The sequence below is a fragment of the Mytilus galloprovincialis genome, chromosome 6 (genome assembly GCF_965363235.1).
Source record: "Mytilus galloprovincialis chromosome 6, xbMytGall1.hap1.1, whole genome shotgun sequence".
NCBI lineage: Eukaryota > Metazoa > Mollusca > Bivalvia > Mytilida > Mytilidae > Mytilus > Mytilus galloprovincialis.
The window spans coordinates 37,431,363-37,456,299 of NC_134843.1; the positions used below are offsets into that span (position 1 = coordinate 37,431,363).

The window sequence follows — 24,937 nt, forward strand, 5'->3', positions numbered from 1 at the left end:
AAAATGGAATGTTTGATTTACAAATTGAGACAGATAAGCTTTAAAAAAAGCTATGCCTTGTAGTTGCTGAGCAAAATGTGATAGAAATGTGATAAAGACAAATGCATGAATGGACCTAGACCAACAGACAGAAAACCAGTATACCCATCCTGTCAGGTACCTACAAGAAATTCCAAAATGCATAAATCACTCATATGCCATTTTCATATTTATGTTTCCCTTTATTTCTATCAGTTATGTTTGCTTATTTTAAGATCTTATTTAGTGGTTTATTTGTAGGTCTTGTTTTGATTATCATTCTTACTGTGAATAGTTTATGCTTACCTAAGTTTTGTGTTTTGCTGTGTGTTACTTTATTCCACACTGGCTAGAGGAATACGGGAGGGTTGAGATATCTCAAAGCATATTTAAAGTGAAATATGAAAGTTTATAAAACTACATACTAATTACAATTGACATCGACTTATCATAAGTGGTTCCCTTTAAAATAACCTATAATTCTTATGTTGTACTGTTACACCACTGTCCCAGGTTAGGGGGCAGTGGTGTAACAGTACAATATAAGAATTTATGGGGGAGGGGTTTGCGCTAACATGTTTAACCTTGCCACATTCTGTATTAATATGCCTGTCCAAAGTAAGGAGCCTGTATTTCAGTGATTGTCATTTGTTTATGTTTACATATTTGATTTTCATTCATTTTTTGTATGTAAATTAGGCTATTAGTTTTCTCGTTAGAATTGTTTTATATTGTCATTTCAAGAACTTTTATAGCTGACTATGTGGTATGGGCTTTGTTCATTGTTGAAGGCCATACAGTGATCTATAGTTTTTAATTTCTGTGTCATTTTGGTCTCTTTGGGAGAGTTGTCTCATTGGCAATCATACCACATCTCCTTTTTTATATAAACACAAATTTTAACTTTTAAACTGTAAAATTTCAGTCAATGAATCATGAGGAGGGGAGGCCAATCATGTTGACTAACTTGTACATGTAGGACTGAAGCAGGACAGACAGACAAAGGGACAGAGGAACTGGCATACAAAAGGAAGCACAGGGGCTTAAAAAATGTGAAATTTAAAAAAATATATATTTCAGGGATAATTAATCCAAAATCTGTTTCAGGACTTTTTAGAAAATTTCACAGGAGATAGACCTTTTGACCTGCTAACTGATTGAGTTTTTGAGATGTAAGCCAAATCGACATTTCAGGGCCAATACCAGTACAATGTACCTCTAAAATATGTTGTCCAAAAATTTTGCAGAAGATAGAAATGACCTTCTTATCATTTTCTCACTGTGTCTTTTTTGCTCTACTGCTCTAACTGCTCTATTTTTTTTTAAATATAATCCAAAATCTGCATTTTACTATTTTTTCTATTTCTAGCAACAGCACCCAATATCAACAGCACTCATGTTTGTTGATGGATCAAAACTGTACAACAATTTTTGAACTAGATAATCCAAGACACATTCAGCTGAAGTTTGTTACCATTTAGCACTCCAATTTCATCTCAAGGGGCTTTTAGCATCATGGTAATGTGATGCTACATTTGTACCTGGAATTAGTTCCTTATAGCATGTATAGACATGATAGATAGTGTTATAAATGTGATACTATATTTTCTAAATTCAAGAATGTATTTTAGAATTTCCTGTTTACCAGGCTAACATAATATATTTCTGAGGAGAAAACCTGACCTGTACTGTAGGGAAGAAGATTTTTTTTTAAATGTTTTTTGACTATGCAAACAATAGATGTCAAGTGATGGAAAACACTCATAAAGCCTTTTGGGCATGGCAATCTAAAAATGATAAAAATATATAAGGATTGCAATTTAAATTAATTTATTCTAAAATAGCTGATGTTATGGAGAAGTGTCATCTACCCAGTCCTCTTTAGCCCATTCTGGTAATTCTGTACAATATCCCCAGTCTGATCCCTAAAAAAATACCATGAATATGATTTTATTTATCAATTCCTTAAATACAAAGTATTGTTGTAATTGTAAATATTACGTAAACTAGAGGCTCTAAAGAGCCTGTGTCGCTCACCTTGGTCTATGTGAATATGAAACAAAGGACACCGATGGATTCATGACAAAATTGTGTTTTGGTGATGGTGATGTGTTTGTACATCTTACTTTACTGAACATTCTTGCTGCTTACAATTATTTCTATCTATAATGAACTTGGCCCAGTAGTTTCAGTGGAAAATGTTAGTAAAAATTAACAAATTTTATGAAAATTGTTAAAAATTGACTATAAAGGACAATAACTCCTTAGGGGGTCAATTGACCATTTTGGTCATGTTGACTTATTTTTAGGTCTTACTTTGCTGTACATTATTGCTGTTTACAGTTTATCTCTATCTATAATAATATTCAGATAATAACAAAAAACAGCAGGAGAATATTTTTGTAAAAGTTAACGACGACGGACGACGGACGACGACGACGTACGCTGGACGCCAAGTGATGAGAAAAGCTCACTTGGGCCTTTGGGCCAGGTGAGCTAAAAATGGTTAAAAATTGACTATAAAGAGCAATAACTCCTAAAGGGGTCAACTGACCATTTTGGTCATGCTAACTTATTTGTAAATCTTACTTTGCTGAACATTATTGCTGTTTACAGTTTATCTCTATCTATAATAATCTTCAAGATAATAACCAAAAACAGCAAAATTTTCCTAAAATTACCAATTCAGGAGCAGCAACCCAACAACAGGTTGTCCAATTCATCTGAAAATGTCAGAGCAGATAGATCTTGACCTTATAAACAATTTTACATCATGTCAGATTTGCTCTAAATGCTTTCGTTTTTGAGTTATAAGCCAAAAACTACATTTTACCCCTATGTTCTATTTTTAGCCATATCAGCCATCTTGGTTGGATGGCCGGGTCATCAGACACATTTTTTAGCTCACCTGGCCCACAGGGCCAGGTGAGCTTTTGCCATCACTTGGCGTCCGGCGTCCGGCGTCCGGCGTCGTTAACTTTTACAAAAATCTTCTCCTCTGAAACTACTGGGCCAAATTTAACTAAACTTGGCCACAATCATCATTGTGGTATCTAGTTTAAAAAATGTGTGGCGTGACCCCGCCAACCAACCAAGATGGCTGCCATGGCTAAAAATAGAACATAGGGGTAAAATGCAGTTTTTGGCTTATACCTTCAAAAACAAAGCATTTAGAGCAAATCTGACTGACGTAAAATTGTTTATCAGGTCAAGATCTCTCTGCCCTGAAATTTTCAGATAAATCGGACAAACGGTTGTTGGGTTGCTGCCCCTGAATTGGTAATTTTAAGGAAATTTTGCTGTTTTTGGTTGTTATCTTGAATATTATTACAGATAGAGATTAACTGTAAACAGCAATAATGTTCAAAAAAGTAAGATTTACAAATAAGTCAACATGACCGAAATGGTCAGTTGACCCCTTTAGGAGTTATTGCCCTTTATAGTCAATTTTTAACCATTTTTCGTAAATCTTAGTAATCTATTACAAAAATCTTCTCCTCTGAAACTACTGGGCCAAATTAATCCAATCTTGGCCACAATCATCTTTTGGGTATCTAGTTTAAAAAATGTGTGGCGTGACCTGGCCAACCAACCAAGATGGCTGCCATGGCTAAAAATAGAACATAGGGGTGAAATGTAGATTTTGACTTATATCTCTGAAACCAAAGCATTTAGAGCAAATCTGATATAAGTAAAATCGTTCATCAAGTGAATATCTATCTGCCCTGAAACTTTCAAATGAATCGGACAACGGGTTGTGGGTTGCTGCCCCGAAATAAGTAATTTGAAAGAAATTTTGCAGATTTTGGTTATTATCTTGAATATTATTATAGAAAGAGATAAAATGTAATCAGCAATAATGTTCAGCAAAGCAAGATCTACAAATACGTTTATATGACTAAAATGGTCAGTTGACCCCTTATGGAGTTATTGCCCTTTATAGTCAATTTTGACCAATTTTTCGTAAATTTTTGTAATCTTTTACAAAAATCTTCTCCTCTGAAACTACTGGGCCAAATTAAACCAAAGTTGGCCACAATCATCATTGGGGTATATTGTTAAAAAAATGTGTGGCGTGACCCCGCCAACCAACCAAGATTGCTGCCATGGCTAAAAATAGAACATAGGGGTAAAATGCAGTTTTTGGCTTATAACTCAAAAACCAAAGCATTTAGAGCAAATCTGACATGGGGATAAAATTAATTATCAGGTCAAGATCTATCAGACCCTGAAATTTTCAGACAAATCGGTCAACCTGTTGTTGGGTTGCTGCCCCCGAATTAGTAATTTTAAGGAAGTTTTGCAGATTTTGGTTATTGTCTTGAATATTATTATAGATAGAGATAAACTGTAAACAGCAATAATGTTCAGCAAAATAAGATCTACAAATAAGTCAACAAGACCAAAATTGTCAATTGACCCCTTAAAGAGTTATTGCTCTTTATAGTCAATTGTTAACAATTTTCAGAAATTTTTGTTAATTTTTGTAAATTTTTAGGAAATATTTTCCACTGTAATTACTAGGCCAAGTTCATTATAGGTAGAGATAATTATAGCAAAAAGAATATTCAGTAAAGAAAGATCTACAAACACATCACCATCACCAAAACTCAATTTTGTCATGAATTTATCTGTATTTATTGTTAATATGCACATAGACCAAGGTGAGCGACACAGGCTCTTGAGAGCCTCTAGTTAAACTAGATACCCCAAAGATGATTGTGGCCAAGTTTGGATTAATTTGGCCCAGTAGTTTCAGAGGAGAAGATTTTTGTAAAAGATTGCTAAGATTTACGAAAAATTGTTAAAAATTTACTATAAAGGGCAATAACTCCTAAAAGGGTCAACTGACCATTTTGGTCATGGTGACTTATTTGTAAATCTTACTTTGTTGTACATTATTGCTGTTTACAGTTCCTCTCTATCTATAATAATATTCAAGATAATAACAAAAAACAGCAAAATTTCCCTAAAATCACCTATTCAGGGACAGCAACCCAACAATGGGTTGTCCGATTCATCTGAAAATTTCAGAGCAGATAGATTTTGACCTGATAAACAATTTTACGTCGTCAGATTTGCTCTAAATGCTTTGGTTTTTGAGTTATAATCCAAAAACTGCATTTTACCCCTATGTTCTATTTTTAGCCATGGCACCCATCTTGGTTGGATGGATGGGTCATCGGACACATTTTTTTAACTAGATACCCCAAAGATGATTTTGGCCAAGTTTGGATTAATTTGGCCCAGTATTTTCAGAGGAGAAGATTTTTGTAAAAGATAACTAAGATTTACTAACTAGAGGCTCTAAAGAGCCTGTGTCGCTCACCTTGGTCTATGTGCATATTAAACAAAGGACACAAATGGATTCATGACAAAATTGTATTTTGGTGATGGTGATGTGTTTGAAGTTCTTACTTTACTGAACGTTCTTGCTTCTTACAGTTATATCTATAATGAACTTTGCCCATTAGTAACAGAGAAAAATATTTGGTAAAAATTTACATCAGTGATATTGTTGTCTTTTTTCAAAACTTCCTCTACCGTTTTTTATTGGGAAAAATGTATATTTTTCATTGAAATTGGGAAATTTGTATATTTTATTCTAAACACATCTCCGATTTTTTGCTGACCTTTGCTGTCTTTTTTGCACTGTTTTTTCATGTATAATTTGGTTGTCAGACATTATCAACCTGAAAAGTACTTTTTGGAGAGGGGAAAGAAACAGAAGCAATGATGGTACTTACTGCATTGAAAACTACATGTGTTACAAACACCATGATGATTTTGATCAGAAAACCGGATCTCAAAAGTGCTTTCTAATATCAAAATAATAACATGAATACGATATTTACAAACATTACTACCAATGCCATCACTGTTTGGGGAAAATGTAAAACTTTTTGGGAGGAATTTTAAGCCATTTTTTTAGTAATTGGGAATTTTCTCTAGGGGAAAAGGCCGAATTTCGGCTGTAATTTGAGGCAAACAATATCACTGTACATAAATTTAGCAAATTAATGAAAATTGTTAAAAATTGACTATAAAGGGCAATAACTCCTTAAGGGGTCAATTGACCATTTAGGTCATGTTGACTTATTTGTAGATCTTACTTTGATGAACATTATCGCTGTTTACAGTTTATCACTATCTATAATAGTATTCAAGATAATAACCAAAAACAGCAAAATTTCTTTAAAAATTACCAATTGGAGGGCAGCAACCCAACAACCGGTTGTCCAATTCATTTGAATATTTCAGGGCAGATATATATTGACTTGATTAACAATTTAACTCCTTGTCAGATTTCCTCTAAATGATTTGGTTTCAGAGTTATAAGCAAAAAACTACATTTTACCCCTGTTCTATTTTTAGCCGTGGTGGCCATCTTGGTTGGATGGCCAGGTCATCGGACACATTTTTCAAACAAGGTACCTCAAAGATGATTGTGGCCAAGTTTGAATTAATTTGGCCAAGTAGTTTCAGAGGAGAAGATTTTTGTAAAAGATAACTAAGATTTACGAAAAATGGTTAAAAATTGACTATAAAGGGCAATAACTCCTAAAGGGGTCAACTGACCATTTCGGTCATGTTGACTTATTTGTAAATCTAACTTTGCCGAACATTATTGCTGTTTACAGTTTATCTCTATCTATAATAATATTCAAGATAATAACCAAAAACCGCAAAATTTCCTCAAAATTACCAATTCAGGGGCAGCAACCCAACAACGGGTTGACCGATTCATCTGAAAATTTCAGGGCAGATAGATCTTGACCTGATAAACATTTTTACCCCATGTCAGATTTCCTCTAAAGGCTTTGGTTTTTGAGTTATAAGCTAAAATCTACATTTTACCCCTATGTTCTATTTTTAGCCGTGGCGGCCATCTTGATTGGTTGGCCGGGTCACGCCACACATTTTTTAAACTAGATACCCCAATGATGATTTTGGTCAAGTTTGGTTAAATTTGGCCCAGTAGTTTCAGAGGAGAATATTTTTGTAAAAGTTAACGACGACCGACGACGGACGACGACGACGGACGCTGGACGCCAAGTGATGAGAAAAGCTCACTTGGGCCTTCGGGCCAGGTGAGCTAAAAATGGTTAAAAATTGACTATAAAGAGCAATAACTCCTAAAGGGGTCAACTGACCATTTTGGTCATGCTAACTTATTTGTAAATCTTACTTTGCTGAACATTATTGCTGTTTACAGTTTATCTCTATCTATAATAATATTCAAGATAATAACCAAAAACAGCAAAATTTTCCTAAAATTACCAATTCAGGGGCAGCAACCCAACAACGGGTTGTCCAATTCATCTGAAAATGTCAGAGCAGATAGATCCTGACCTGATTAACAATTTTACCCCCATGTCAGATTTGCTCTAAATGCTTTGGTTTTTGAGTTATAAGCCAAAAACTGCATTTTACCCCTGTTCTATTTTTAGCCATGGCGGCCATCTTGGTTGGTAAGCGGGGTCATGGAACTCATTTTTAAACTAGATACCCCAATGATGATTGTGGCCAAGTTTGGTTAAATTTGGCCCAGTAGTTTCAGAGGAGAAGATTTTTGGAAAAGTTAACGACGGACAACGACGACGGACGCCAAGTGATGAGAAAAGATCACTTGGCCCTTTGGGCCAGGTGAGCTAAAAAGATTTACTTCTCAATGATTTAAGTTGTACATCTATACAATTATATGATTATATTTTTTATATGAATAAAAACAGGATTTCTTTTCTCAATATCGTAAATATTTAAATCACATTTTGTCTGAAATGACAAAATCACAATAATAAACGCACGCAACAATTTCTGAATTTACATGCACAGTAAATTAAACTATGCATCACTTTATTTCTATATACATGTACTTTCAAACATGTAAAGTATGTTAATTGTTACGTCATTTGGACTCTGGTAAAAGTAGTAATTATATACTTAGTAGTAAATACAGATAAATTGTATGTGTAATACAATCAATGTCAAGCGTGCTGTATCAGCCACCCGTGATGATATCGATATCAACACTGTTGCAAAAGCTTTATCACACCTTTAATCTGTATGACATCACGTCATCGATTCCAGTCACTGTTGCAAAGGCTTTATGACGTCATGTCACATAAAAAAAACATCTACTTGAGGTATATGTATATAATAAAGTGTATATGATATGGCTTTTTCAATATCACATTGTATCAACCGGCAACCAATATAATCCCTGGAGCAGAGCTCTTGGGATTATATTGGTGTCTCGGGTTGATACGGATGCGATATTGAAAAAGCCATATGATATTCTCTATTAATCATACCACATCTTCTTATTTTTATACAGTGTTATATGTGCCCTAGCAGTAATAAATATTGTTCATCAGTTATGTTTTGTCTCAACATGTCCTAATGGTCTACTTGAGGGAAATTTCAAATAAAAAATAAAGCTTTGGATTGGTGCAATAAAATTTGCAAATTATATACATGAGGCCACATGTACAATTTAAAAAAATTTTGGTTTGCCCAAACCCTACCCAAAGGTTGAGACAGTGGGTAGGTAGGTAGGCATTTTCTTTTTTTGTTTTTCAAAAAGAGAAATTGAAGTATCAGGTGTTTATTAGTCTTCATGCTTATCTGATTAAAAAAAAACTTCTTCAAATCAGGACAATAAAAGAATTTGGGTAGACAGCTTTTTTCTGGGTAGGTAGCATTTGGGCAAACAAACCTATTCTTTTTTATGGCCTGATATAGCATGTGCATGATGTGTAAATGATGTATTTTATAAATTAGAAATGCTTTATACACAGGTTATGAATGGTGCAATAAAATCTGCAAATAGCATATGTATTAAATAAAATATACATGTTATCTGAATAAGTTACCTTATAACTCAATGCATGAAGATACATGACAAGGTCCTTTGGTCCAGGATCTATATAATTCCTCTTACAGCTACTACAATGTTCATTAGGAAGCCATTTCGATTCATCAAAAGTCTGATAAACAATTGTTTTTTGCGCATCATCTTTTGTTACTGTACATGCCATCTCTCTGTCATTGTCAAGGGATTCAGAATTACAACATATAATTTTATCCTCGTCTAAGCCAGATTCTGATTTGACCTCTGAACCTGAAGATTTTTCCGAGAGTGTTACTTTAGAGATTTTATCTTCTGTCTCTGTATGATCAATTTTAGCTTTCTTTTCCTTAGGTTCTAAACTATCTATTTCCGTATCACTATAAATAGAATCTTTTCTTGTCCCACTTTCTGAGCTCTCTATTTCAGTCTTTGTTTCTGAATCTGTACATCTAATATCACAGTCTGTGCCATCTGTTTTTTCTTCAGACACTTTATTACCTTGACTTTCTTTTATTTCCTTCAATCTTTTATGATATAGAGGATTTTCACCATTATACCATAAACCAACACTATGTAAATTCTGTATTTCATCTGTTATCTTTAATAAAAATCAATTGTAAAATTTTAATTTCATAGTAACAGATTTTAAAGAAAGGTAAATATTTGTTATCATGATAAAAATTTAAGTTATTCAACATCCAATTTACTCTGTATTTATCATGAATTTGAATTCAACAAGCAATTTTAAGTTTAATATCATAATTTCAAGGATCTGCTGACCATTCTGCAGCACCTGCATGGATCACTCCCAGTTTTTGGTGGAGTTCATGTTGCCATCTTTAGTTTGTTTTGTATGTTGTTTTTAGTGTATAATATGTTCATAGTCTTTTTGTCATTTTTTATATTTTGCCCCAACATTGTCAGGTTTTTTTTTAACTTTTTAATGTCCCTTTGGTCTTCCAACATTGTTCAAAACCCAGATATAAGAAATCTGGATTTAAAACTTTTTCCAATTCTAACATTTGTTATAATAAAATCTAAGGTCTTTCAAATCAAACATATTTTTGAAAAGTTCCTTAATTATCTTTTGTTCTCATTAGATCCTACCTCTGTATCAGATTTCCAGAATTCACCTCCTTTTCCTCTATTTGGACCAAAAGCTGGACTATTATACAATGGGTCATTTATTATCGGATATCCTGAAAATACGATAGTAATATTATGATCTTGTACCACCATAAATATACAATAATTTTGTTACAAAATTTCCTGTGGATTTAGCCTTATAAAAAGAGTTGAAAGACCATGTTCGTTGCATATTACTTTTTGACTAATGGATAGTCATGGGGCAGTTGAAGAATGCCATTAAACAGACTCAATTTTTAATGGAATATTCTTAATTATTAATCTAGCTATTATATTGACTTAGTATAGACATGTTTTACATGATGTTATGTTATGTATATGCAGATAGCTCTCTTCCTATAAACCCCTTGTAATTTATAATGAGGGAAAAACAGTCCTAAATCTATTCTTATGAGGATGCTTTGAGCATGCTGGAGGATTTACTATGTATTGATCTATTCAATGTCTCTTTCATAAAAAAAAAAAAGAAAAAAAAAAGTAAAATCACAAAAATACTCATATCCGTTGAAAATTCAAAATGAAAAGTCCTTAATGAAATGGTAAAATCAAAGGATTTATAAACTAGAGGCTCTAAAGAGCCTGTGTCGCTCACCTTGGTCTATTGAATATTAAACAATGGACACAGATGGATTCATGACAAAATTGTGTTTTGGTGATGGTGATGTGTTTGTAGATCTTACTTTACGAAACATTCTTGCTGCTTACAATTATCTCTATCTATAACAGTACTTTCTGTGGAAAATGTTAAGAATTTTAAGAAAATTGTTAAAAATTGACTATGAAGAGCAATAACTCCTTAAGGGGTCAATTGACTATTTTGGTCATACTGACTTATTTTTAGTTCTTACTTTGCTGTACAATATTGCTGTTTACAGTTTATCTCTATCTATAATAATATTCAAGATAATAACCAAAAACAGCAAAATTTCCTTAAAATTACCATTTCAGGGGCAGCAACCCAACAACGGAATGTCTGATTCATCTGAAAATTTCAGGGCAGATAGATCTTGACCTGATAAACAATTTTACTGTGTCAGATTTGCTCTTAATGCTTTGGTTTTTGAGTTATAAGCCAAAAACTGCATTTTACCCCTATGTTCTATTTTTAGCCATGGCGGCCATCTTGGTTGGTTGGGCCGGGCACCGGACACATTTTTTAAACTAGATACCCCAATGATGATTATGGCCAAGTTTGGTTAAATTTGACCCAGTAGTTTCAGAGGAGAAGATTTTTCTAAAAGATTACTAAGATTTACGAAAAATGGTTAAAAATTGACTATAAAGGGCAATAACTCCTAAAGTGGTCAACTGACCATTTTGATCGTGTTGACTTATTTGTAGATCTTACTTTGCTGAACATTATTGCTGTTTACAGTTTATCTCTATCTATAATAATATTCAAGATAATAACCAAAAACAGCAAAATTTCCTTAAAATTACCATTTCAGGGGCAGCAACCCAACAACGAAATGTCCGATTCATCTGAAAATTTCAGGGCAGATAGATCTTGACCTGTTGAACAATACTACCCCTGTCAGATTTGCTCTTAATGCTTTGGTTTTTGAGTTATAAGCCAAAAACTGCATTTTACCCCTATGTTCTATTTTTAGCCATGGCGGCCATCTTGGTTGGTTGACCGGGTCACCGGACACATTTTTTAAACTAGATACCCCAATGATGATTGTGGCCAAGTTTGGTTAAATTTGGCCCAGTAGTTTCAGAGGAGTAGATTTTTGTAAAAGTTAACGCAGGACGACGACGGACGACGACGGACGCCGGACGCCAAGTGATGAGAAAAGCTCACTTGGCCCTTTGGGTGAGCTAAAAAGGATCTGTTTCTAAATTACAATGACTTTCTGGTACCAGCATTACCTAAGAATTGCAGGTGTACTCTTATCTGATGTGTCCTTCCAGTATAGGGTAAACCTGAAATAAAAGGCTCTAGTAAGAAAAAGATTCATAAATCCTGAAATAAATATCCAAATGTTAAAAAATATTTTTGATGATTTAAACATTTTCTTCTTGTTTTGATGATATACATGTCTACCCCTGAAACCCTTCATAAAACTAATACAATTGTCTTTTCAAAAGTATGAGAAAATTATCTGATAAATCTAAATTATTGTTATCTTAAAAAATTTTCCTTTGATCTTACTGACTGATAATTTCCTTTCTCAGCAAAGTAGAGTGATATGAAAAATTATTGCAAGAAACTAAGGGTCCACGTGCGACTGTCAATGAAATTATGTAGAATAGTGATAAACTGGTTATCATTGCATGCATTGGTCATCTCAACTTGAATGCTATTCTCACTTTCGCCATACAGCCTCAAGCAAGAAAAACAATCTTGTTGAGATGACCAATGATAATCATAGATGATCGTTGATCATCTCAAATCTAAAATAGCAATAATTTATAATTACCACCACAAATTTATATATATAATTACTTAATATCAAATCAATCACTTAAACCTGGACTTACATCTGACAACACTGGATTTTCCATTATAACTTAATCTCTGAAAGACAGTTTTACTCGGTTTACCAGGAGATTTTACCCTCATCATGGAAATTTTGTGGCTGATTAAGTTAAGTGGTTGATCACAAGTTATTTCTTCTCTGAAAAGAAATATTCATTTTAAATTAAAATTCAGATGTTCAATAAATTTCTATTAATTATAGCTGTTAAAATCAATGTAACTGTACTTGCTCACCAAAATGAACCCCTTGAATCTTGGGCCATGTATTCCGTAATCAGATGAGACGTGGATGCATTTTTCACCCCTAGTTTTTTGGGGGGGTTCATGTTGTTTATTCTTTAGTTTTCTATGTTGTGTCATGTGTGCTGTTTTTTGTTTGTCTTTTTTATTTTTTAGCCATGGTGTTGTTTTAGATTTATGAGTTTGACTGTCCCTTTGATATCTTTCGTCCCTCTTTCATCTATAAACATGAACACTTGCAGCCAGATTGGTTATTCAATATGCAATTTTGAGAAATGTTCTAAGAAATAATTTTCTTCATTACTGTGGATAAACTATTTTGTAGGTTCCAAAAAACTTCCAATGCCGGTGTGTTGAAAAATTGAATGAAATACAAATGAAAGTAGACGTCTTTTTTTATTTTTTTTTTTGTAAATCAGGTCTGCAATTTCATTAAAGTATCATACCTCATATCTTTTGTTCATAAGCAATGATATATATTCAATTTTATTGAAATGAAAAAAAAAAAATTTATTAAATGATTTTGGACCCCCTCCCTTTTTTTTTTGGTCTGATCAATGCATTTAAATTAATGTAAATGGGGACATATGGTTGGAACCCTACTTTTTCCTGGGTTGGGAACCATCCTTTTTAAAAATGACTGGAGGCCTCGTAATCTTGTCAGGAGCTTATACATTGTCCAGAAGTAGCACAGAACAAAGGTTAGTGCCGAAATAAAGATAGTAGCATGATTATAACACCTTTTCACATACCAGCTTTCGATATTGTGCTGATTTGAGAATACTGTCCGTCATTTTAAATATTTACCGGAAGTGAGACATTTTTTTTAAATGCCTCCCTATCTGAATTAAAAGAGTAATGGTTGAGGAAGGTTTATGCCAAATTTCATGCTTGTAGCAGGATGTGCACAGTTCTTCTGAAATATGCTTGTAGCTGCTGCACTAATGGGTCATGTGGGTTGAAATGATCAAATTTATAAAACTGAAATCTTTTACATTCATTAATTTCAGAATTATGATTTTGAATTCAAACAAAAAAGATATATACTACTTATATTAGAAGTAGCAATGTACAAACAAAATCATCAACATTTTATCTTCATTTTAATTTCCATGACATTATACTTACTGTGGAAATTCTCCCACCACACGACAAACATATTCCTTTTGTACATGTTTACCAAATATTTCATCTTCAAGTTGCCTTGTTTTTTCTGGTGTTTTAGCTAATATTAAAACACCTGATGTCAGGCGATCTAATCTATAAATATCTGAAACAAGATAGTCAAAGTATATATATTGAATTCACTGACATAACAGATAAATAACTATGAAAAGTTTTAAATGTTACTTCCAATACTAAGGGAGATAACTGATGTAAAACTGGTTCCCTGTTTTAATCTTACGATATATCCCCATATATCTAGGTCACGTGTGTAAACAAATTACATCTCATCACACGGAAGAGAGGAAGGTTTATCAAAAAGGATAAATTTTTGTTCATTTATTTGTAAAATTAAAAGGTGCCACAAAACAAAGGAAAGTAATTGATGAAAATCTATGTACAAACTGAGATTTAACTCACATATTCATTAATCAACTTTTTGGCTGCTCCTTTTTAATTGAAAAAGTTACTAATTGTAAATACAAAATAAAATTTTCATGAACTAGATAAGATGTAAAATCACTAATGTTAGAATGAATTTCAATCTAAGCATGAAATAAGCAATAAAGACACCACATGGTAATCAGTCCAAAACTTCTGTTTTTGTCCTCTTTTTTTATTGTTAGTGTGATTTAAGCTAGATGGTGAGAACTAATTGAAATATTTTGTGTTAAATGCCCTTCAACTTCTTTACTGATTTGGTTTTCCAACAGATTTGAGTGCCCCTCATGAGTCTTATGCAGACAAAACTTTTCAATTATTGAGTCATAAATAACTACACGAACATACATGTACAAAAACTTACTTCTAAGATTCGGATATCCGTATTCTTTGCCTAGTATAAAGGCTATAGAATTAAATCTATATCTTCCACAGGGATGACATGGAATGGAAGGTGGCTTGTTGATAACTACAACATCTTTATCATCATGGATAATCTTCAATGGACTACCACTGACAGGGTTTTCATGTCTGAAATTGGTAAAGTTATGATTAAAAAATATATCAGTTCTTAGAAGTATTATGTAGTACATGTACCACTGTCCCTATTATTTTTGTTATACAATAACATTATGCAATTGTTACTTTCATTGTTAGGCAATCAATGACATTTGTGTCATATAAGAGGGAGGTTTTGCTAGCCAAAACACCAGGTTCAACCCACCATTATTTTTCTTAAAATGTCATGTATCAATTCTGCAATATGACAGTTGCTATCAAATAGTCTGTTTCTATGTATGTATGTAGCATTTGAGTTTGTTTTTGTTGCACTTTAGAATTTTTGTTGTTTTTTTGGTTTTTTTTTTTATAGTTGATATGTTGTCGTTTGTCATCCTGATTTGTTTTCTCTCAATCGATTTATGACTTCTGAACAGCAGTATACTACTGTTATTTATATTTAGTTTTATGTATATTTAATTACATTTTGTAAGTCATTTGTGAAAACTTAATTTTCCAGTAAGGTATACATTTGGTAACTAATTCGTCATGAAAGTCAAGTTTTAACTAAGAAGAAATGCATGCAGTTTTAATATATTGTAGAAGATGAAAATCAATTTGAAAATATGCCTTTGATATTATGTCATATCTTTTATATCCTATTTTCATAGATGCTAAAGTTACATATTTTTTTTCTGCTTTTTAAAGAAAGCCATGTTTAAATTCAAATAAAACATAAGGTACTTGTGCTTGAATTTTTAACTGAATTGATTTTGTTTTCTATGTATCCATTCCTAATTCTTCAAATTTCTTTAACTGCCATCATACCGACTTAATTCTACTGAAGACATGTTTGTAACAAATTACCTATGAAGAGTATGTTCCAGAAAATCATGATTTTTTACTTTGTAATCTATAGATACTGGTTTACCATTTACTGTTACTCTACCACTCTCTATAGCATCAATCTATAAGATAACAGTAACATAGTTAATAACAAAATAAAGATGTAAATAGCATGGTAAATAGGTCAAGAAGATTTGTATTTGATTTATTTATAGACTCACCACATCCTCAAGGTGTTATCCTTTATAGACTCACCACACCTCCGAGGTGTTATCATTTATAGACTCACCACATCCCCAAGGTGTTATCATTTATAGACTCACCACATCCCCAAGGTGTTATCATTTATAGACTCACCACATCCCCAAGGTGTTATCATTTATAGACTCACCATATCCCCAAGGTGTTATCATTTATAGACTCACCACATCCCCAAGGTGTTATCATTTATAGACTCACTACATCCCCAAGGTGTTATCATTTATAGACTCACCACATCCCCAAGGTGTTATCATTTATAGACTCACCATATCCTCAAGGTGTTATCATTTATAGACTCACCACATCCCCAAGGTGTTATCATAAAAGAAGCTTGATTAGATTGGTAATAATAAAGTTTATGCAATGAAAAATGTATGTTGTGGTACGTATTCCTGAAATGGGAAGTTTTAGGGATAAATATTTTACTTTCTGTGATTCACTCGCAAACAAATTTTTATTCCCATTAATTACAAAAAAATACATGTTTGTATTATATCCCATTTTTTTTTTATTAATATTGTATTTAAATTGTGTTATAAATCAAATTTGTTTGTTCAGTGTATGTTTACTTTTTTTGTTAATGTTTTTTTTATCTAGTAAGCCATTTCAATTGATATTTAATAGTCTGTCTTTTTATGTTGTAATGTTTCACTTTTATTTCAGGTTATAGTGAACATGGTGAAGGTTGAGGATTGTTAAATCTTGATGCATTTATTTGCACCTGTCCTAGGTCTGAGCTTGTTGTTCAGTGGCTGTCGTTTGTTGATGCTGTTTATAATAAGTGTTCCTTGTTTTTTTTTTAAAAGAATGGACCATTGGTTTACCTGTTTGAATGGTTTCACTCTAGTCATTTTTGTGGCCCTTTATAGCTTGCTGTATGGTGTGAGCCAAGCCTCAGTTTTGAAAGCCATTCTTTGACCTAAATGTACGATGGTTTCCTTTTAACAAATGATGACTTGGATGGAGATTTGTCTCATTGGCACTCATACCACATATTCTTATATCTATGCAGATTAAAGTATAATATAAATTAGAAGTACATAGATGCTTTTATGAGTTCTTACATATTCTTCTGTTTCCGTTCCATGGAAATCTTTAGTAAAGATGTCTAGTACTGTTTTACCATTCCATCGCTGTTTGCAAAATGATGAAAATGTAAAATAGTATGGGTACACTTTTCTCAATCCTAAAATACAAAATTTATATAGTATATTATAGTGATTAAACATGTTGAATGCTTGTCCTTAAATTCATCATACATTGTATCTATCCAATAACATGAATAAGTCAATGCTGTAAATATGCATGTTGGCTAGAATTTAGAATTCATTTTTTATTTCTAAAATTTACAGTAAACTCTCTTCAACATTGTTCAAGTGATAATGAAACACGAATTTGACTGTTGTCAAGACCTCTCTTGTAATAAAAATAAGGAGATGTGGTATAATCTGATAATTGCCAATAAGACACAAAATGATGTAGATGTACAAATGTAAACTACAATAAATCACAGTACAGCCTTCCAAAATGTGCAAAACCCATATACTGCATTACATGAAATATGGTTTCTACAATCTGTCATGTCTTTTACCATGTTTACTGTAACATAATTTTGACTCTTCTGTTGTGACAAATTTTAACATGATTTGACTGTTTTGTCATAGCGTTCAGTGTTTTCAACATTCTCTCATGACAATTATTATACACATATATGGTTTTGGATGCTGTGCTATCACATGTATGACCAATTTTAATATATTTCATATAATTAGTAATTTGATAAAGATGTATCTATTTTTCTTGAAAAATTTATGCCCAAGGAGGAATGCAAACAACTACACACTAGTTGTGAAATGTGACATCCTCAATTTTCAGTCTTTGGTGAACCCTGATGAATGTCATGTTGAAATCTGATTTGTACACAAATATATTACATATAAACATGATAAATGTATGTATGTATTACCATCTTCAAAATAATACTCTGCAGCATCAAACAGGCTTTTGTCAAATCCAGGATTTTGTTTGTTATTTGTTAATCCTTTTGTTAGTTTTTTCATCTCCTTTCTTCTTTCTTTGGCAAAAAGCTTAAATATAAATTATTATGTTCTATACATAACCCCATTGTTAAGAATCTAATTTAAAACACTCTAAAATCAATTATAAACCTTTTAACATGTTTAAGTTCAAAATGATATATATATTATGATTATTTTTTGCAAGTACATCATCATAAATTAATTATGTACATGTACACAGGGTTGGTAAAAACCTGGGTTTTATGAGTACCGGTATTGCTCAGCCCAGTGGGAAATACTGGGAAAACCTGGGTTTTACTGGGTTTTAGTGGGTAATATTGGGCAATACTGGGTAATATAAAATATTTGTCTAAATTTTAAAGAGGATTCAGTGATAAACACAAATGCAATACATTTAATAAGATATTTATACCCTATTTTGTTTGTTTAGCATTTGTCTAGATTGGCAAACTGTAAACATGGTAAATAGAAAGCAAATAAATCATTTTTTTTCAAATGAATATAGCTCCTATTAAGAATTAACAATTACATGTATTAAAGAAACATCACATTTAAATAATGTATATGTTCCAGACCGTATGAGTATTTGGACCGTACGCGTACGGTCTGGACCGTATGCGTACTTTTTCAAAATACTCATACGGTCGGACCGTACGCATACGGTCTGACTTATATTAAGAAGTAGGCAATGTTAATTAGATGCATATAACAGATCAATATAACTTAATTCTCAAATTGATATAAAAAAGTTTAACTGTAATTGAAAAAAAAAAAACACTTTTATATTTTATTGATTTAAAAATTTCACGCTAATTGAATCTGTTAATCTCTTGTATTTAGCATGTCGATCACTCAGTAAAATAATTGAATCATGAACACTAAAATTGAAAATATTGGAAGTAAATATAATGTGGGAGGACAATTGTTTTAGAATATTTAGCAACTTTACGAAAAATGCAAATGCTAAGGAATATACACGAACTGCAAACATGTAAATGTAAAAAATATTAGTACGTTACTTGTGGTAGCAAGTGTAACATCGGTTGAGAGTACCAAAATAAGGATCAAGATATATACAATTAAACAAATATTTAATTTCAATTGTTCATTTGTTCATTTTATCCGTGTAATTGTAATAATATTAATTAGTAAACCTAAAAATAAAGATTGTGATTAATGTTAATTTGTTTAAATTTAACCCATATGATCTAATAACATATATAGTTAGCTGGTTAGCTCGTACTGGACCATACACGTATACTCATACGGTCCGACCGTACGCGTATGGTCGGACCGTACGAGTATACGTATACGGTCCGGACCGTACGCGTACGGTCCAAATACTCATATGGTCTGGAACATATATGTACTGTCACTAATTAATAAGTAATTATTCAGATCAGATTAGAACACAGATTTGTTTATGTAACAATAATCAGTCCTTTCAATTTTATAAGTGTTAATGGCATGACCCTGTAGGGTGTTTATTTAGCAATATGAATGTATAACAATTAAAATTAACATAAAATTGAGAATGGAAATGGGGAATATGCCAAAGAGACAACAACCCGACCATAGAAAAAAACAACAGCAGAAGGTCACCAACAGGTCTTCAATGTAGCGAGAAATTCCCGTAACCGGAGGCGTCCTTCAGCTGGCCCCTAAACAAATATATGCAAGTTCAGTGATTATGAACGCCATACTGATTTCCAAATTGTACACAAGAAACTAAAATTAAAAATAATACAAGACTTACAAAGGCCAGAGGCTCCTGACTTGGGACAGGTGCAAAAATGCGGCGGGGTTAAACATGTTTGTGAGATCTCAACCCTCCCCTATACCTCTAGCCAATGTAGAAAAGTAAACGCATAACAGTACGCACATTAAAATTCAGTTCAAGAGAAGTACGAGTCTGATGTCAGAAGATGTAACCAAAGAAAATAAACAAAATGACAATAATACATAAATAACAACAGACTACTAGCAGTTACCTGACATGCCAGCTCCAGACTTCAATTAAACTGACTGAAAGATTATGATTTCATCATATGAACATCAGGCACAATCCTTCCCGTTAGGGGTTTAGTATCATACCATCATAACATATATAAGAAGATCATAACCCGTGTCATGCCAACAACTGGTTTTTGAATAAATGTGTTTAGTTCCGATGCAAAGACCCTATAAGTGAATCAATATTAACGCCAAAATATGCAATCTTTAATGACCTGACAACAGTATCGTAAATATTCGTAATTATATCCCTTCTTAATAAGTCTATTCAAAGGTTTTGTTAGTTTTTTAGGTGAATACTGACACCTTTGTGCTTTATAAAGAATATTTCCATAAAAAATTAGATGTGAAATACCTGAACGTATAAGAAGTCTGCATGTTGAGCTATATTTACGAATGATGTCCTTATACCGATGATAAAATTTAGTAAATGTTTTGACTAGTTTGTGATATCCCCTGGTGTAATAATTTTTCAGTAATACATAAATTTCTCTCGTTAAAATCTAAAACATTGTTACATACACGAGCGAATCGTACAAGTTGAGATATATAAACACCGTAAGATGGTGACAAGGGAACGTCACCATCTAAAAATGGATAATTAACGATAGGAAATGAAAAATCATCTCTTTTATCATAAATTTTAGTATTCAGCTTTCCGTTAATGATATAGATATCAAGATCGAGGAAAGGGCAGTGGTCATTGTTAGTATTAGCTTTGTTTAAAGTAAGTTCATTAGGATAAATTTCTTTAATATACATGTACATACTGAAGTCGTCATTATTGAGAGCCAAAATATCATCCAAATATCTAAAAGTATTATTAAATTTGTTTATCAGATGTTGTTTCGATGGGTCTTTGCTTATTTTTGTCATAAATTGTAACTCATAGCAATACAAAAACAGGTCCGCAATAAGTGGTGCACAGTTAGTCCCCATTGGAATTCTGATAATCTGACGATATACGGAATCCCCAAAGGGAACAAAAATGTTATCTAGTAAAAATTCAAGGGCATATATAGTATCAAAGCATGTCCAATTGACATAGTTTTTTTGTTTATTGCCACTAAAAAATGACCTAAAAGAGTTTGAACATATATATTCACATTCTGACTTTTTAAATGCCCATTTAATTAGGTGTGTGAATTTTTTCTTAATGAGAATGTGAGACAATGTGGTATACAGGGTAGAAAAATCAAAACTTTGAACAGATTCAAAATCACCAATATAAGCATGCAATTTATCAAGTACTTCCAACGAGTTCTTGACACTCCAAAAGTAATTAATTCCACTATTTTCGAATGGCCTTATTTGAACAATTTATTATCAGGTTTTTAATTGTACCAAGTGTGCTGGTAAGAAAAATAGACAATTTAGTAGTGGAACAATGGCTTGAAGACGAAATAAACCTATATTTGTAAGGTGTTTTGTGTAGCTTCGGAAGCCAGTACATAGTTGGGACTTTCATTGTATTTGGCTCTGCTTGTAAAGCGGTAGCTAAAAGTTTATGTTTGTTACAGATGTCGTTTTCTGAAAATGGAGTCAGTTGGAATGTTGGTGAATTGGTGATTTCTTTTTTCAGAACCTCAATGTAAAATTTAGGTCAAACAATAATAATATTATTAGCAGCTTTATCGGCCGGCACAAAAACAAATTTCTTGGCTAGTTCTTTTAGTTTATGTTTGATACGCGAAATAGGGTTTTTATGATTGTTGTTAAGAGTAAAATGTTCTTTAATATGTTGTATTCAAATATCAACTATCTTCATTACTGAATTAATAAAAAGAGTCCAAAGATTTTTTGTCAGCTATAGTTATGAAGCTATATGCTACTGTTCATTGTCGTAAAACTGAAAGACATTAATAATACCATGGTGTGAAATGAAATGAATTTGATGTAAATTAACTCTACTTCTTTGATGATCACTTAATTCGTATTAGAGTTCCACATATTGTAAAGACTACGGTTTATTCAAGGTCAAGACGACTGTACAACTCTAGAAGTTGTTGGGTTATTTTTGGTCGTTGTATTAATATTGCTGTCTCATTTACGTATATTCCAAAGTCCACTCTGTGCAAATCTTGTTTTGTATTCTGCCTACATATAAAATTAATAGAGAAGAGAATGAAATTGAATTTTCTAGAAATGACTGTCAATGGTTATCTGTATAAAAAGTATATCTTTAGCTGTTATACTATGAAACTATAACAAGTCTTTACTATTTTGTGTTAAAATAAGCTTAAAACATCATATTGCCCAGTAATGCCCACTATTACCCATTTCGGGGAGTATTGCCCAGCCCGGGAAAACCGGGAATTCCCGGGTGGGTAATACTTTGCCAACCCTGCATGTACATCAACTAACTACAAACGTTGATTAGCTTATAAAACCAAAGTAAAGCTAACCTCGGGCAAGTAATCAGAGCTTTGCAAGATGTACATGAACATGATGAATACATGTTTACTTATAAATTACAGTGGCGGATCCAGAAATTTTCATAAGTGGGGGCCCACTGACTGCCTAAGAGAGGGCCCGCTCCAGTCATGCTTCAGTGATTCCCTATTCAATCAACCAAATTTTTCCCAGAAAAGGGGGGTTACTAAGGGACCTCTAAATCTGCCTCTGAATTATAACAGCATAAAAGAACAACCAATGATTTGCTGATTGGGGCAATGAAGATTTATAAAATGAATACCCTGGTAACAACTGAACATAAATAATCTTACCAGAGGGTCAGACACAATTAAAATAAATATTCTACACAACCATATGCAAGAAATAAATAATGAAAATAAACTATAGCGCAACTAAACCTTGAAAATGAATAATCAAACAACAACAAAATCCTAGAATTTTAAAATAGTTGTCCCCTTATCAGTTTGTTATACCCTCTTCTGTTTTCTTTGTGCTCTTTTGGAGAGAACAGGTTCTTGAATTGCATCCTCTCCAACTGTGGGTTGCTTAGGTGCTGTTAAATCTGACATTGTTGATATAAATGTCTCAGACTTTTTAAGAGTTTTTAGGAAATTTAACAATACACTTGAAGTATTCCTTCCATGTGTAGTGAACAGGTGAATGTGCATGAAGTAAATACAAGTTTCATTCACGTTAGTTGTTAAAGCCTAAACATTCAGAAGTCTGTGTATAATTCAAAATAACCCAGGCTTATTATGTTTGTTGTTATTAATCATTATCCAACAATATAAATATTCAATATATGATGAAATGTTCTCAAAATTAGAAACGCAATGAAATTGTGATGGGCGCATCCATTTTGGAAGGGACATAACTCAGATACCAACTCGGCCCGGGATAAATGCCAGCTCGTACCTTAATTTTCCTTTATATATCATGATAAAATAGCAACATGAAAATACAATAAAAATTCAATTGGTAATGTAATGCAGTCATGACTGTTTTAAATCAAAGCTAAGTAAATGCAAGGATTTGTATATTGACACTATTCCGACTGGACGTGGCTGTGCATCCAGCACTTCTTCTTCTTCTTCTTCTTTATAATTCAGCACTCCATCAACATACTGATGATAACGTGCCGGGCACTGATTTTACTATGCCGCGCTTGCGTGGGATCTAATTTTTATTTACAGTGAATAATATACAAAAAAATAAAAATAAAAATTCAACGTAATTTCTTTTTCTTCTGTTTTTGTACTATACATTTTGGTTAAAACTATATACATTGTAGGATTTATTTAAATTTTTAGATGTTTATTGAGAACAGAGAGCACTTCCAAACAGAAACTCGACTCTTTGAACGTTTCTGCGTATTTACTATTTATACAAGCCTGGCTTATATATATTTTAGGTTTGAGCGTTCCCGGTACGTTAAAGTAAATTCAGGAAAGTGCTTTGGACGCACATTATTTAAATAGTGCAAGTTTCCATTTGACATTTGTTTTACCCCAGGATCGACCCGAAGGACCCGGTAACAGAAAACCCGGGGGTAAAGGATATATATGGTGAATCCATGACCTATGACACAAGATCAGGAAATGCACAGCAAAAAATCACCACACAAAACCAAAGGAAAAGCACGTGTAGCGCTGTTTTATAGTAAAGTCACAGTGGCCTTCAACACGGAGCAAAACAAAAACCAGCATCAATATCCTCTCTGACTACAAATGTTTGACCAAACAGAGGTTTGAGCGGAATTCCTTGCAAAATGATTCGGATAGATCAGAGACATATATACACCAGAGACATATATATAGACAATAATAGGGCATTGACTTGACATATCAACGATATAAGGATGAGGCTTAGAAACGGGGAAATGCGAGGCTGTGCCGAGCTATTTCCCCGTTTCGGGCCGAATCCTTATATCCTTGATATTTCAAGTCAATGCACTATTATTGTCTTTATACTGCAATCTAGAAAAAACATTTTCAATTGTTGTTTAACATGTTTAATGCGTTAAGGTTATTTATTTGATTTAAATATTGGGGGAAATCCCGGCCTTTAGAAAGGCCTCATATCATGCTCGCGGAGAAATATAAAACACAATGAAATGTACATTTACCTGTTGAAACCAACACTCGATGGTGAACGAAATCGTTTGAGTATGGACTAAAATATCAACCATAAGCATAAAACATAATGATTTATAGGTTGCAAACAAAAAATATTAACAAATGAAATATGTTTGTCCAATAATTGCAAAAGAAACAAGGTTGAGTCGTTCCATGCATCGTTGTATGCATTGGAAACAAGAACAGGTTGAAGAGGTCGTGTGAATAATTAAATATTATTTCGGCAACTTCTATTTAAATATTCATGAGGAAGAGTGATATCGGGTCAGTGACTGTATATGACATAGAAATATACAGTCAACGCATTTTGACTGCTCAAATAGAACAAGTGCAGTATAAACACATATATGTCTCTGGATAGACTCTGTAAGATGTAACATTAGTC

The 24,937-nt window shown here is 32.7% G+C and overlaps 1 protein-coding gene across 1 annotated transcript; it reads right to left on the minus strand.

The window, feature by feature from the left end:
- Positions 1-1,831: 1,831 nt before the first annotated feature.
- Positions 1,832-23,287, minus strand: LOC143079512 (pseudouridylate synthase RPUSD2-like). The gene is made up of 11 exons (XM_076254882.1): positions 22,891-23,287; positions 17,917-18,037; positions 17,015-17,136; positions 15,711-15,811; positions 14,710-14,876; positions 13,869-14,010; positions 12,503-12,639; positions 11,891-11,944; positions 9,980-10,071; positions 8,895-9,470; positions 1,832-1,943 (listed from the first exon to the last, which is right to left on the minus strand). Exons 1-11 carry the CDS (start codon positions 23,083-23,085, stop codon positions 1,869-1,871), a joined length of 1,782 nt encoding a protein of 593 aa, XP_076110997.1. The 5' UTR covers positions 23,086-23,287; the 3' UTR covers positions 1,832-1,868.
- Positions 23,288-24,937: the final 1,650 nt, after the last annotated feature.

Excerpts from the sequence above, each read along its gene's own strand:
- LOC143079512 (XM_076254882.1), bottom strand. The coding sequence starts at position 23,085 with ATGCACATTCACCTGTTCACTACACATGGAAGGAATACTTCAAGTGTA. Across the intron at positions 12,640-13,868 it reads GTGGTGGGAGAATTTCCACA|AGAAGAAATAACTTGTGATC; the intron begins GTAAGTATAATG and ends ATTTCTTTTCAG. Across the intron at positions 10,072-11,890 it reads AGTACACCTGCAATTCTTAG|GATATCCGATAATAAATGAC; the intron begins GTAATGCTGGTA and ends TCGTATTTTCAG.